The sequence below is a fragment of the Phyllobates terribilis genome, unplaced genomic scaffold (genome assembly GCF_046119375.1).
Source record: "Phyllobates terribilis strain yellow unplaced genomic scaffold, ASM4611937v1 Scaffold_5__5_contigs__length_657084704, whole genome shotgun sequence".
Classification (NCBI taxonomy): domain Eukaryota; kingdom Metazoa; phylum Chordata; class Amphibia; order Anura; family Dendrobatidae; genus Phyllobates; species Phyllobates terribilis.
The window spans coordinates 453847018-453863593 of NW_027362765.1; the positions used below are offsets into that span (position 1 = coordinate 453847018).

A 16576-nucleotide genomic window follows, 5' to 3' on the forward strand; every position below is an offset into this window, starting at 1 on the left:
TAGAGTTATTCAGAGGAACCCGAAGCCAAGTAAATCCCTGTCATTCTCAACTTTTCATGCAATGGCCATAGGGTAAAAGTGATTTTGTTTTTTGCAGTGGAGTCAATAGCCTCATGGTTATATGCAAAGTATAAACATGGAGCCTGGGCCTTCCAGCGAGAAAATCTGACCCTATAAATCTGGAAGAGCACTTCCAAACCAGATACAGTGACACATTTCCTAAATTATCGAGACCACCACAAAAATGCACTGACTTCTCAGACGGGGGGAGTCTGTGCAGAGAAGTGATATAATTTTCTGGCTTCAGTCTTGTTTAGACTAGTAAGTCCCAAACATCTACTAGCACACCAAGTATAGGAATGAATGCCTCCGCTAGGAGACGCGAGCACAGGTCCAGCCAGTGGCTAGTAAACAGCTAGGAATGTGCTGTCTGTAGATATAATGGAAGCAGTGAATACGTGTTATTATATTGTCTGCTGATTTACCTCCTGTGTATGGCCAGACATTATTACAATACCATGGCATTGCTTAGGTACAGCAAGCAGCGTGTCTTGTGTGTCCAGTCCTCCTGCGTTAGCTTAGTACTAGACGTTACAGATCGGCAAAACCAGAATATAGAAAGTTGCATAGGGTTATTATACAGTGGCATGTAAAAGTTTGGACACCCCTGGTCAAAATTACTGTTATTGTGAACAGTTAAGCAAGTTGAAGATGAAACGAACTCTAAAAGGGCTGAAGTTAAAGAAGAAACATTTCCTTTGTATTTTAGGCAAAAAAATATAAATATTTTCATCTTTACATTTTAAAAATTACAAAAAGGAAAATGGGCTGATGCAAAATTTGGGCACCCTTGGAGATTTGTGTACTCAGATAACTTTGACCAAGGTTTCCTTTCCGACCTTAATTAGCCTGTTAGGGTTATGGCTTGTTCACTATCATTGTTAGGAAAGGCCAGGTGATGCAAATTTCCCTGCTATATAAAAACCCAGCCTCCTCTAACCTTGTGCCTAAACACAGCAGCCATGGGTTCTTCTAAGCAGCTGCCTAAGACTCTGAAAATGAAACTGGTGGAGGCCCACAAAGCAGGAGAAGGCTATGAGACGATAACAAAGATTTTCAAGTTGCCCTTTCCTCAGGTCAAAATGTAATTAAGAAATGGCAGTTAACTGGTAGAGGTCAAGATAAGGTCTGGAAAACCAAGCAAAAATTTCAGTGAGAGCTGCTCGTAGGATTTCTAGAGAGGCAAATCAGATCCCCCGCTTGACTGCAAAAGACCTTCAGAAAGATTGCTTAGCAGACTCTGGAGTTGTAGTACATTGTTCTACTGTTCAGAGACACCTGCACAAATATGATCTTCATGCAATAGTCATCAGAATAAAAACTCTCCTACGTCCTCACCATAAAATTTAGCATCAGAGGTATACAAAAGAACATCTAAACAAGCCTGATGCATTTTGGAAACAAGTCCTGTGGACCGATGAGGTTAAAATAGAAGTTTTTGGCCACAATGATCAAAGGTATGTGTGGAGAAAAAAGGGAACAGAATTTCAGGAAAAAAACATCTCGCCAACCATTGTGCATGGGAGTGGATCAATCATGCTTTGGCGTAGTGTTGCAGCCAATGGTACGAGGTACATTTCATGGGTAGAATCGATTCAATTAAATTTCAACAAATTGTATGTATACATAACACCATCTGTAAAAAAGCTGAAGTTGAAAACAGGATGGCTTCTACTAATGGATAATGCATTGATCCTAAACACACATCAAAATCCACAATAGATTACCTCAAAAGGCACAAGCTGAAGGTGTTACAATGGCCCTCACAGTCCCCTGATCTGAACATCATTGAAAATCTGTGGCTAGACCTCAACATAGCAGTGCATGCAAGACGACCCAGGAATCTCACAGAACTGGAAGAAATTTCCCAAGGAAGAATGGATGGAAATCTCTTAAACAAGGATTAAAAAACTATTGTCTGGCTACAGAAAGCATTTACAAGCTGTGATACTTTCAAAAGAGGGTGCTACTAGGGTGCATGCAGGGTGCCCAAACTTTTGCATTGGCCCATTTTCCTTTTTGTAATTTTTAAAATGTAAAATATGAAAATATATATATTTTTTGCCTAAAAAACAATTGAGATGTATAATCTTTAACTTTAGGCCTTTTAGAGATCGTTTCATCTTCAACTTGCTTAACTGTTCACAATAACAGTAATTTTGACCAGGGGTGCACAAACTTTTACAAGCTACTGTATATAAGAATAAAATGGGTTCCCCGAAACCGCTAAAAATGGCATAAAATAACAAAAAAAGTACTGGGCTTCAGCAATGTCAGTGTGTCAACACCACTGAGGACAGTGATTGGCAGCAGCAGTCATGTGGCATATTGATACATCATCACTGGAGACATGATAACATAGACCAGCAGGGGATTGGGGAAGCATTGGCATAGAAGAGTTAGGTGAAAATTACTCCTTTCGCTATTTGATACCATTGTTAGTGGTATGCAAGAAAAAAAAAAACCTGGGACGGGAAATTGCTTTTAATACCTCTTTAATATAAAAGTAAGCTTATTTTTATATAGTAATTTTTATAACGTTAAAACAATTCATGTAACAATCAGCCCTATGTTAAAACTTGTGATTTCGAAACCAACTTTTAGTGTTTATCTATGAGCGTGCTCAAGAAATGGAGAGGTGATCATTTTTGTGGTCATTGCCCTGTCTCATCCTCCATTCCTCGAACTTTTGATGCTTTGCATTCCACTACGAGGGCTTTAAATGAAAGCACCTACACATTTCAGCAGAAGACAGACCCTAATGATGCCAACAGTGGGGCATGTAACAGTCACTTGTCCCCAGGGATGCCAACAGTCCAGAAATTCCCAGGCAGTACATAAAAATAGGCCACTTTTTTTTGCCTTGTCTGTAAATTTTTTTAAAGCGTCTGTGATTTTTTTTTTTTTTTTAAGCTGAAGAAACTTATGCAGATTATTTTGACTGTAATTATCATCATTTTACAGTGTACAGTGACTGCAGCTGATGTTTTCATATCAGAATTATGGGCTGTAGACGTGGATCACTTTGAATTATAATGATTTATTATGTTTTTTTAATGTGTCTGTAAAAAATATTGTCTGTCCGTGATTTTTGAATAAGCCAGGAAAAATTAAAAAAGTCAACCCTGCTTGTCCATAGGATGAGGTGACACTTACATGTAGATGAGGTGGGGCATGCTTTCCAACTGTCCTAAATCCTTCCTAATTATCCCACTATTCTAGAATATGACAATTCTGCCATGACAGTAGTAGTCTATCACAGATTATTTAATCTAGGAAGACATATTCTTGTGCAGATTGACACAGGAAAATGCTACAAGGTTAGGCTCACATCACACTCAGGTGTCCATTTAACCTCTAAAATGTATGTATAGCCCAATGGATACCATACAATGGTGTCCATCCCCATAGGATCCCACAATTTAATAAGACGTATACATTTCTACACTATCATATATATGGCACTTTTACTCGATAATGTCATTGGTATAGCGCAGCTGACATGCATAGTGGTAAACTGGGCTTCAGAATTATTTAATTTGAGGGTGTAAGGAACCTGATCAAACATGGTTTGTAAAGGACATGAAATTTGTCTGCAATAAACTGTGCCTGTATAATATATACAGTGGTGTGAAAAAGTGTTTGCCCCCTTCCTGATTTCTTATTCTTTTGTATGTTTGTCACACTTAAATGTTTCAGATCATAAAACAAATTTAAATATTAGACAAAGATAACACAAGTAAACACAAAATGCAGTTTTTAAATGAAGGTTTTTATATTAACGGAAAAAGAAATCCAAACTTACAGGGCCCTGTGTGAAAAAGTGACTGCCCCCCATGCTTAAAACATAAATTAACTGGTTTATCACATCTTTGGGAAGCCGAGTTCAATTTACCCTAGCCACACACAGGCTTGATTACTGCCACACCTGTTCTCAAACAAGAAATCACTTAAATAGGACCTGTCTGACAAAGTGAAGTAGACCAAAAGATCCTCAAAAGCTAGATATCATGGTGCGATCCAAAGAAATTCAGGAACAAATGAGAAACAAAGTAACTGAGATCCATCAGTCTGGAAAAGGTTATAAAGCCATTTCTAAAGCTTTGGGACTCCAGCGAACCACAGTGAGAGCCATTATCTACAAATGGAGAAAGCATGGAACAGTGGTGAACCTTCCCAGGAGTGGCCAGCTGACCAAAATTGCCTCAAGAGCGCAGCGACAACTCATCCAAGAGGTCATAAAAGACCCCACAACAGCATCCAAAGAACTGCAGGCCTCACTTGCCTCAGTTAAAGTCAGTGTTCATAACTCCTCTCTAAGAAAGAGACTGGGTAAAAATGGCATGCATGGCAGAATTCCAAAGCATAAACCACTGCTTAGCAAAAAGAACATAAAGTCTCGTCTCAGTTTTGACAGAAAACATCTTGATGATCACCAAGACTTTTGGGAGAATACTCTGCGGACTGACGAGACAAAAGTTGAACTTTTTGGAAGGTGTATGTCTCATTACATCTGGCTTAGAAGTAACACAGCATTTCAGAAAAGGAACATCATACCAACAGTAAAATATGGTGGTGGTAGTGTGACGGTCTGGGGCTTTTTTGCTGCATCAGGATCTGGAAGACTTGCTGTGGTAAATGGAACCATGAATTCTGCTGTCTACCAAAAAATCCTGAAGGGGAATGTCCAGCCATCTTTTCGTGACCTCATCACTTGGGTTATGCAGCAAGACAATGATCCTAAACACACCAGCAAGTCCACCTCTGAATATCTTAAGAAAAAACAAAATGAAGACTTTGGAGTGGCCTAGACAAAGTAATGACCTTAATCTGATGCTGTGGCATGACCTTAAAAAGGCGGTTCATGCTCGGAAACCCTCCAATGTGTCTGAATTACAACAATTTTGCAAAGATGAGTGGGTAAAAATTCCTCCACAGCGCTGTAAAGGACTCATCGCCAGTTATCACAAATGCTTGATTGCAGTTGTTGCTGATAAGGGTAGCCCAACCAGTTATTAGGTTTAGGGGGCAATCACCTTTTCACACAGGGCCCTGTAGGTTTGGATTTCTTTTTCCTTTACTAATAAAGACCTTCATTTAAAAACTGCATTTTGTATTTACTTGTCTAATATTTAAATTTGTTTTGTGATCTGAAACATTTAAGTGTGATAAACATGCAAAAAAATAAGAAATCAGGAAGATTAGATAGATAGAAACATAGCTAGATAGATGAGCGCTGCCATCCAGCATGCCATCCTTCATAGACACTGCAGAGCGCAGGCATGCTTGCGCTCTGCAGTGTCTCTGAAGGATGACAAACTGGATGGCAGCGCTCAGCTGCGATCCAGCCTGTCATCTCAATGCCATCCCAGCGTGGGAGAATTGTCCTGCGCTCACCGCATGCGCAGGAGAATTCTCCCACGCTGTTAGTGACGTGCATGAGGTGAGCTGAGTTCATTGGACATGAACTCGGCTCATCTGGATGCCGTCACAGCGAGACACTGAGGAGCTTCACTGAGAAGCTTCTCAGTGTCTGCGGCATGGCAAGCTGGATGGTAGCGTTCTGCTACGATCCAGCCTGTCATCTCGATGTAGCAGAGCTGAAGCTGTCCTGGGAACCAAGGAAAGGTAAGGATGAGGTTGCTTTATTATTTTACTTTTATTGCAGAAGACATTGGCTTCAGCTGGAATGGGCGTCACGGTAAGTAGAGTTTAATTTAGAATATTAAAGGAATGTGTATTTATTTAAATTAAAGGACTTTATTCTGGGTGTTGTGATTTTTATAAATACTTTACTAGAAATTCATGGCGGTCATGTCTAATATTGGCGTGACACCATGAATTTCGGGCTTAGGGCCAGCTGATAATGCCAAGCTGGCCCTAACCCCTTTATTACCCAGTGAGCCACCGCACCAGGGCCCTGGATGAGTTGGGTACAGCGCCAGAAGATGGCGCTTCTATGAACGCGCCATTTTCTGGGGTGGCTGCAGACTGCAATTTGCAGCGTGGGGGCCCAGAAAGCTTGGGCCTCCCTGCGCTGCGGATTCCAGCCCCCAGCTGCCTAGTTGTACCTGGCTGGACACAAAAATAGGGCGAAGCCCCACGTCAATTTTTTTAAAATTATTTCATGAAATTCATGAAATAATTAAAAAAAGGGCTTCCCTGTAATTTTGTTTCCAGCCAGGTACAAATAGGCATCTGGGGGTTGGGGGCAGCCCGTTCCTGCCTGCTGTATCTGGCTGGACACAAAACATATGGCGAAGGCCACGTCAAATTTTTGGCGAAAAATTCATTAAAAAAAAACACATTTAGGGACTGCATCTTTATTAACCCCTCCACTTAAGGAGTTAATAAAGATGCAGTCCCTAAATTATTATTTTTTAATTAATTTTTCCCAAAAACTTTGACGTGGGCTTCGCCATATTTTTGTATGCCAGCCAGGTACAGCAGGCAGGAACGGGCTGCCCCCAACCACCAGCTGCCTATTTGTACCTGGCCGGACACAACAATATAGGGAAGCCCTTTTTTTTTTATTTCATGAATTTCATGAAATAATTTAAAAAAAAAAATGCGTGGGGCCTCGCCCTATTTTTGTGTCCAGCCAGGTACAACTAGGCAGCTGGGGGCTGGAATCCGCAGGCAGGCCAAAGCTTTCTGGGCCCTCCCCCCCGCTGCAAATTGCAGTCCGCAGCCACCCCAGAAAATGGCGCGTTCATAGAAGCGCCATCTTCTGGCGCTGTACCCAACTCATCCAGGGCCCTGGTGCGGTGGCTCACTGGGTAATAAAGGGGTTAAGGCCAGCTTGGTATTATCAGCTGGCCCTAAGCCCGAAATTCATGGGGTCACGCCAATATTAGACATGACCGCCATGAATTCCTAGTAAAGTATTTATAAAAAGCACAACACCCAGAATAAAGTCCTTTAATTGAAATAAATACACATTCCTTTAATATTCTAAATTAAACTCTACTTACCGTCACGCCCATTCCAGCTGAAGCCAATGTCTTCTGCAATAAAAGTAAAATAATAAAGCAACCTCATCCTTACCTTTCCTTGGTTCCCAGGACAGCTTCAGCTCTGCTACATCGAGAATACAGGCTGGACTGCAGCAGAATGCTGCCATCCAGCTTGCCATGCCGCAGACACTGAGAAGCTTCTCAGTGAAGCTCCTCAGTGTCTCGCTATGATGCCATCCAGATGAGCCGAGTTCATGTCTAATGAACTCAGCTCACCTCATGCATGTCACTGATAGCGTGGGAGAATTCTCCTGCGCATGCGGTGAGCGCGCAGAAGAATTCTCCCACGCTGGGATGGCATTGAGATGACAGGCTGGATCGCAGCTGAGCGCTGCCATCCAGCTTGTCATCCTTCAGAGACACTGCAGAGCGCAAGCATGCCTGCGCTCTGCAGTGTCTATGAAGGATGGCATGCTGGATGGCAGCGCTCAGCTGCGATCCAGCCTGTCATCTCAATGCCATCCCAGCGTGGGAGAATTCTCCTGGCCTCAGCGCTTGAGCAGGAGAATTCTCCCACGCTGGGATGGCATTCTGATGACAGGCTGGATCACAGCTGAGCGCTGCCATCCAGCTTGTCATCCTTCAGAGACACTGCAGAGTGCAAGCATGCCTGCGCTCTGCAGTGTCTCTGAAGAATGGCATGCTGGATGGCAGCGCTCAGCAGCCATCCAGCCTGTCATCTCAGTGCCATCCCAGAGTGGGAGAATTCTCCTGCGCTCACCACATGCGCAGGAGAATTCTCCCACGCTGTTAGTGACGTGCATGAGGTGAGCTGAGTTCATTGGACATGAATTCGGCTCATCTGGTTGCCGTCACAGCCAGACACAGAGGAGCTTCTCAGTGTCTGCGGCATGGCAAGCTGGATGGCAGCGTTCTGCTACGATCCAGCCTGTCATGTCAATGTAGCAGAGCTGAAGCTGTCCTGGGAACCATGGAAAGGTAAGGATGAGGTTGCTTTATTATTTTATTTTTATTGCAGGAGATCGTTGGCTTCAGTTGGAATGGGCGTGATGGTAAGTAGAGTTTAATTTAGAACATTAAAGAATTGTGTGTTTATTTCAATTAAAGGACTTTATTCTGGGTATTTGTGTTTTTTTTTTTTAACTTTGACTATGGGGTTAGTAATGGGGGTGTCTTATAGACGCCTCTCCATTACTAACCTGGGCTTGATGTCAGCTGGCATTATAAGCTGACATCAACCCCAACCCTATTACCCCACTGCCACCGCTACAGGGCAGTGGGAAGAGCGAGGCTAAGTGCCAGAATTGGCGCATCCTATGGATGCGCCATTTCTGGGGCGGCTGACGGCTGGTGTTTCTAGCCTGGGAGGGGGCCAAAATTCATGGCACCCTTCCTGGGCTATTAATATCAGCGCCCAGCTGTCTGCCTAGCCTTTGCTAGCTATTAAAATAGGGGGGACCCCACGTCATTTTTTTTTGGGTCCCCCATTTTAATAGCTAGTAAAGGCTAGGTATTCAGCTGGGGGCTGATATTAGTAGCCTGGGAAGCTCCGTGGGTATTACCCCCCTCCCAGGCTTCAAACATCTGCCCCAGCCGTCTGCTTAACCTCCGCTAGACACTAAAATTACGGGGAACCCCATGCCAATTTTTTTTTTAGAAAATCCTTTATTTTAACACTAAATGACAAGTACAGTAACCAACACTATCACTGTACTTCATATATATGTGACTGACATGTTTCTATCTATCTAATCTATGTGTGATGCTCTATTCTTTCTATTCTAAATTGTCGGGTACCGATGATGAATTGCCGGGCCGCTTTTTTAAAGAGACAGGTGCATGAAAACACTATTATTTTTTTTTAGTAAATCCTTTAACAGTAAATGACAAGTACAGTGACCAACACTGTCACTGTACTTATTATATATGTGAGTGACATGTTTCTATGTATGTAATCTATGTGTGATGCTCTATTCTTTCCGTTCTAAATTGTCGGGTAACGGTGTATGCCGCTGCTGAATTGCCGGCTTTTCATGTTTCACTGTGAGCACTGTTCCCATCGATTTGGGCAATCACTGTAATGCCACAACCACCATGGCTGTGGCATTACAGTGAGTTGCAGACAATCCCTGCATGATTGGTGCTCTAAATAGCGCCAGACATGCAGGACGGGGACCTGAGCTCCCGCCCGAGCATCGCGCAAGTACTCGGCGAGCTCCGAGCATCTCGAGTACTGAAATGCTCGGGCGAGTACCGAGCAGTGGCGAGCATGCTCGCTAATCACTGATCAGCACCCTTTCCAGGCTGATTGACAGGTTGTTTGCTCTGAGACAGGGCCACAGAGCTGTCAGTCAGCAATGGGAGGATGCTGCTAGGTAGGAAACACATGAAGTGCGGGAAAGTTGCACATAAGCACATCATTTTTGTGAGTGCACACCCTTCCATGACTCTTCCACTGGGATTCCATGAAAGAAACTGTCCAAAGCCACTGGTTTCCGTGAGGGTTTGGAGGCACCTGGGATAATTGCCAATATTCCGGAACATTGGCAAGTATGCCCAACTATCGGGCTATGTAGAGCACCAGTGTATTCTTATTTGACATAAAGATCTTTGGGGCAATTGGGTCACCAGGATCCATGTGAGACTGCTATCTCCGATAGGTATGCATGCATCTGCCTGGCTCATAGGCCTTAAAATACATGAATTTCAGTCAACGTAAAGGGAGTTTTGAATGATCTTTTGACATGTTATCATTTACTATGCTAAAGGAGTGCAATATAAATAGTGGCAAGATTTATTAAAGTAAAAGGTTTTCTATAGTTTTTCCAAGAGGCGGCAGCAGTGGTGCTCCATTTCCAGGTGTCAAACCTTTTAATATAGACTATGGTACTATATGGCAGAGAGAGAGCTAGGCTTTCCTTTACCTGGGTGCCAAGGTGTAGTTAACTGCTCTCATCCACCATGGCTTGGTGGCGACCCAGGCATCTATCACATGCCCCAATGCCCGTCCAGCTACGTTCCCTAGTGCCTGAGGTTGCATCGGGTTGGGCTTTGTGCTTGCTTATGGCCATTCACCATGGCTTAGTGGTAACCGAGGCATCTATCACATGCCCATCCAGCTACGTTCCCTAGTACCAGAGGTTGCATCGAGTTGGGCTTTGTGTTTGCTTATGGCCACTCACCATGGCTTGGTGGTGATACAGGCATCTATCACATGCCCCAATGCCTGTCCAGCTACGTTCCCTAGTGCCTAAGGTTGCATCGGGTTGAATTTTGTGTTTGCTTATGGCCATTCACTATGGCTTGGTGGTGACCCAGGCATCTATCACATGCCCCAATGCCCTTCCAGCTACATTCCCTAGTGCCTGAGGCTGCATCTGGTTGGGTTTTGTGTTAGCTTATGGTCATTCACCATGGCTTGGTGGTGATCCAGGCATCTATTCACATGCCCCAATGCCCTTCAAGCTATGTTCCCTAGTGCCAGAGGTTGCATCGGGTTGCGTTTGTGTTTGCTTATAGTCACTTGGCTAAAATGACTGATCCATCACCCATAGAGCAACACATATATATATTACATCGTTGTACAACAATCACACTTTGCAGAGTCATGAAGAAAGTGCAACTACATGGAAATGAAGTTCAGTAATAACAATCTGTCACAGAAGCATGATGGACTACCATCGGCTCAGCAGCACCACAGATAAACTATCATGATTTCTGGAATTCTCCATTGCGGTAGCAAAATCTCAAACATTTCTGGCTCTTGCTGTATGGAACAAATTGCCAATCCCTTCTTCCTAAAATATATTTTTTTCTATCCCAGGCAGCAGAAACGTTTGCTGACACTTTGATTTCAGGTCTCCACCCACTGCTTCTATCCCAACCGCAGAAAGAAAAGCTGATGGTTGAAATGATCTCCCAGACAGACTGCCACATTTACAGGAGTCCTGGAAACTGGCCTGTAACATGCACAATGAGAAAGCTCAGCCGCATGTAGCAACAAAGCCCAATACAAAGGTACAGTCCGTAGTATAAAGCAGTACGGGATACTTGCAGAAGTAAAGAAAACAAGCAGCCAGAATGTAAACACACAAGGTATTAACTAAATGCTCAGCCCGAAACAACAGCTCTGTTTGCTTATGTCACTATGGTTGGAAAAACACAATACCAGCCAATCATCGAGATCTTTAGGTTTTCATTTGCTAGGAGCCATATCTCAACTATAAAAAGTAACAAAACACAGGATCTGATGTATGAATTAGCTTTGCAGGCCTTAAATACAATGGAAATCTGCAACGTGTGTGCCAAAAATGACAGCTATCCCCTTTTGGCTTTCTAGAGCCTCCCACCCAATACTTGTAGCTTGAGGATTCGCAATGTGAAGCTGCAAAATTCAAGACTAGTCACACTATGTCTGGCTCTTAGGTTGCTTGCGTAAGAAAAATAAAATAGCAGCTACATTGTTAACTATTAATTACTTGACAATGAGTAAAACTATTACAGCTGTCTCGATTGGCAAACGACACCCATACAATCATGTAGGAGGTGCCCCTATAGTGATGCAATATTACTAATCCATACATAAGGCATAGGAGACATTCTTACAGAGCAAGGCAATATCTTTGGCTCGGAGCCCAAATCAACTGGGGAAACGTTTTACCTCCTTAGCCAAGTTCACTACCAGATGTAGTTATTGTACAGCCCGGTGGATAAGAAGGGAGCGCAGAACACATTTGTATGAAAGGAGACAAAAAGATAAAATAAAAAAAGTCTAAAAGAAACCTTACCGCTTTCATTTTTCTCGATGACATCCACGAGCTCTCCTGCTTTCAGACTGATCTCAGAGTTTTCTTGCTTCTCATAGTTGGACACCACCACGTATTGTTCCAGAATCATGGGCTCAGAGTTGCCATCAGCACCTGGGGATGGGAAAAAGCAAGCCGTAAGCCATCTTCCAGACATCGTTCCTCGAGAGCGACCTACGTCCATCCGATTCATGATAGGCCAACTTGTAGACAGATTTTAGCCAATCAGAACACAATCTTGGCTTGCAGCATAGGTCCAAAGGGCTGGCCATATAGATGTCTCCTTGTCTGGCCCTTGAAAAAGGAGCAAGGAGGAACATTTGACAGAAAAGCAAAAGCAGAAACAAAATATGGAGCAGAAAGTTGGGCTAATCAATCACAGGGCTTCATGTCGGAGCTGGATTCTAACTTCATAGCATGACTAGCAATGACGAAGAAATAAAAAAAAAATTGAATAGCGTAAAATTGTAGCTAAGACTCCATGTAAACGAATAGAGAAAGTAAACGGCTCAACGCTGAAAGGAAAAGTGCTTTCTCCTATGACTCCAGCTGGAAGTCAAGAGGGGACTGTAGACGCCAATCATATTCATTTGCACTGGAGTTCTTAAACAGAAACACATGAGTAAAACTGAGCGAGGAGGGAGGGAAGGGAGGGAATAGCTCAAAGGAGGGGGGAAGAGAGAGAAAGGAAGGAGGAGAAGGTCTGCACACTGTTTACTTCAAGGAGCAGACGTAAAGTCACAGCGCCAGATCTTTCTAGGAGGATTTTCCATACATATATTCTGAAGAAGTCCTTTAACCGTTTGTTAATTTAACCCCTTTAGAGAAAGTGCATAGCAAAAAACGATTCATTAAATGTAGAAAAAAGACCTGAACGGCTCATGCAAAAATTATGCATTGAGCTAAATTTTTAAAAATGAACCTAAGGTTCTTAGTTAACATTCTGATCAAAATGTATAAGCCCACTGCTATGTCACAGCAACCTGTCTTTAAGCGAGTCCCGACTCAAGTGTAGGAATACATGGAAACCATGGCCGCTGCAACACTGCAGGGTGGGTGCTGTTGGGACATCTCGGTGGCTCTCCCTGAAGACGTGGTGTTGCAGCTTCAGTGACTGCAGTTTTCCCATAATATACATTTGTGGTATTTTGGCAGGACAGACCATAAATATCTAATTAAATAAAGAATATCCTAATTCTGTATGGTGTGTAGTGTAATTGTTATCCATCGCCACCTTTCATGGTTTACAGAGGCATTCCGGTCTTCTTCTGCCCCATGAGACCTGAAATCAGACCAACTGGATCACACAGGGGTTTATGTGTGGACCGGAAGTCACTTTCTTATATTAGGAAAGTAGCTGCCGCTATTCCGGCTAGTCGCTGTGTGATCTGGCAAAACTGGAGAGCAGTCACATGGGCCAGAAGAGGAGTGGAAAGGTGCTGTAAACCGGCGAAGACAGCGATCCGTATGTAATTTAATACACTTACACAACAGTGCAACAATAATTAGGAGGAATTACAAAATAAAAATGCTGAGCCTTCTTCTTAAATTAAATTATAGAGGGCAGGACCAGTGGGACCATCGTAATTACGAAAAATCAAAGTTACAAACATAAGAGAAAAGAGAGTTAAAGGGGTTGACCACTACTTTTACATGGATGCCCTAGGATAGGGCATCAATGTATGATCGGCCGGGGTCCCGCATGCGGCACCCCCGGCGTTCAGCTGTCATCGGTGCCGGCGGCAGCTGCCACCGGCCGGAAGTCCTTACCTGCGTTGCCTGACCGTCAAGTTGTAGTGGCCGCCGCGGTGTACTGCACATCTGCCTCCCATTCAATTGAATTTGAGGCGGATGTGCAGTACACTGTGGTGGCCACTACAGATGGACAGCCAAGCAGAGCAGGTAAGGACTTCCAGCCAGCGGCAGCCGCCGCCGGCACCGATGACAGCTGAACGGCGGGGGTGCCGCATGCGGGACCCCGGCCGATCATACATTGATGCCCTATCCTAGGGAAAGGGCATCAATGTAAAAGTAGTGGACAATTTCTTTAAAGGGGTTGCACCACAAACAAAGTACATTTTAATCAATACAGCTTGTAATAATAATAAGTTCCACAATTGGATGGGTTTAAAAAAAATGTTCCTGTGCTGAGATAATCTTATAAATGTGCCCCTGTGTACTGTGTAATGGCTGTGTCTGACCGTGCAGGAACATGGTCTGATCATACCACATCTCCTGGGCAGGGAAGAAGCAAAAGAGTATATAGACATTACAGCACAGGATCGCAAATAATTCTTTCTTTGAGGTAAAACATTGTTTAAAAACAGGCAGTGAAATGTTTTACCTCACAGAAAGAATCAGCTGTGATCCTCTGCTGTAATGCCTGTATACTCTTTTGCTTCCTCCCCTGCCCAGGAGATGTGTTATGATCAGACCATGTTCCTGTACAGTGAGACACAGCCATTACACAGTACACAGCAGGGGCACATTTATAAGATTATCTCAGTACAGGAAAAAATTTTTAAACACATCCAGTTATGGAGATGATTATTATTCCAAGATGTATTGATTAAAATCAACTTTAAAATTAATATTGTTCGTGGGACAACCCCTTTAAGTCTTCGGATTTCATCAGGATGAGCTGACCATCTTATGCGAAAGAGGGAGCGTTGACTCTTTACCGATGATTCTCTGCTCTCACAGATGATGAGCTGCCACTAGAGATATTGGACAGTGGCTTACTTTGCTCCTGGTAATATAAAGACATGACCCATGACATAACATTGGCCTACTGAAATCAACAGGCCAACCTAATGTTTGCCAATAGTAGGGAAAGAGAAAATATCCAATGAATTGCTAAGTGACTAGTATTTTTACTAGGGACAGACGTTTGAAATCTGACAAGGGCATCATGTAATCTTTTACTTCATGCACCCACAGATTTCCATCTGCATTCCAAATAAAAAAAAAAAAACAATTAACAAAAGTATTAAGAAAAATTGTAAAAATTGTGAAATTTCATTGTAAAGCCAATGGGGAGCAGGGACTGATGCTGCAAGACAATGTGTTGGTCATGCATTGTGTAATTTAATTCTATTTAATCTCACGTGCCCAAATAGAACCAATTATACAATTCATGGTGCTCGAACCATCCAGCAGCAAATGCAATGTTTGGAAAGCAGGAGTCTGTCTCGGATTCATAGATATGGCTCGGGCAGCATAAATCCTCTCGCAGGTTCCTCTGCTGCTGGTCATTTATTTAGGTTTACAAAAGGTAGTAGCTTACTATGCGGCAAAATGTCAGTCGATTTATAGCAAATTGCCACAGTTTTGCAAAGTAGTTATTTTTCATGTATTTTTTAAGTAATACTGATTTTTCAACACGTGAACAAAATCTTATCAATGCATGATTTAACAGCACCTCCCTGTATTAGCTCCCTTTCACCAAATCGCTAGATCCTCTAAGAGAGCTTTTACATCGCATTCTTACTCAAGCTCAGTGGTCCCGTCCGGGTTTGCATCAGAACCCACTGCAATATGCGTTTCGGGTTTATGACCAGACGGGGATATTGACTTTGTCGGCACTATTGTCGTCAATGGCCCTGTCGGTACATACACCAGAAGCTAGTTTAACGGGGGGTTCGGACGCAAACTCTGACGGGACCACTGAGCGTGAGCAAAGTGAAAGCACCCTTAAGAGACCTAGCGATTTTATCCATGAACCCTGCTAACAGGAGACAGTTTACACAGAGTCGTCACACAATAACAGTAGAATGGACCATACTTTTATAGTGTTATCAGATGCCACCACAACAAAAATTATGAGGCAGGATCTTCTATGTAACAGGAGGACAATGAATATAGCGAGGTACATGAACCTTAACTAGCCTGCATAGCCCTGAGTCTAGTGACTTTGGGAGACACTCAAAATACTAAACGCAAGCCAAAACATTGAACATCAGTGTCGAACCTGAGCATGGAATGGAACATGTCTGGAGAAAAAAGAAAATAGTTCCTGATTCATCATTTGCAAAAGTCACCTTTTTGTCTTGTTGTATTTAGTTGCTGTTTTTGACACCAAAGTCATCATGAACTTGGTGCAATGTCAAAAATTGTCTTGAACTGTTTTTGCGACTTTGGGAGGGCAGCATATAAAAACTTCAGTCAGATGATGATGATACAGATTGGACATTTTTTAGACTTGATCTACTTTAAAGGGGTTGTCCACTATTTGGACTATTCCATCTACTATTATTTTATTTGTCGCTAGTATTGCCTTGAAAGAGGCCGTCTGTTGCCCAAAATGTTGATTGATGATGCATTTTGGGCAATAAAGGAACAAAACTGCTACTCTGGTGCCTTTCAAATACTTTACCTTTTTATTCTGTCTACCTTGGCACAGCCACTGAGCTCAGCGATTTGCTAAAGTGGTGATATGCACCGTCAATGTGCCATCAATGATGCAGCCAAAATCCCCGAGACCAGAGCAGCAGAGGGAACTGGGGAGGATGACTACCCCCTCTGTTCGATGTTTTAGTATTTTACAGCATTAGGAGACCTTTAAATTCCGTAAAATGCAACAGTGCCACATATAAAATAAATTCAAACCAAAGAGAAAAAAGAGCAGTGATTCCCGGGCGCTGCCTCAGAGTGACGATAAGGGTGTCTGTTCTCTGGATCCTTACTCATTCAGACAACGTGTTTTGAAGTCGAGTTGACTCCCTTCATCAGGTA

At 43.0% G+C, this 16576-nt stretch overlaps 1 protein-coding gene across 7 annotated transcripts in view; it reads right to left on the bottom strand.

Moving 5' to 3' along the window:
• Positions 1–16576, bottom strand: part of SH3PXD2A (SH3 and PX domains 2A) — a 376426-nt gene that overhangs the window by 80324 nt on the left and 279526 nt on the right. For all 7 annotated transcript variants that reach the window (XM_073685348.1, XM_073685347.1, XM_073685346.1 and 4 more), the window contains one exon: positions 11825–11956. In XM_073685348.1, the coding sequence (XP_073541449.1) occupies positions 11825–11956 (132 nt within the window). The remainder of the gene's footprint in view (positions 1–11824; positions 11957–16576) is intronic.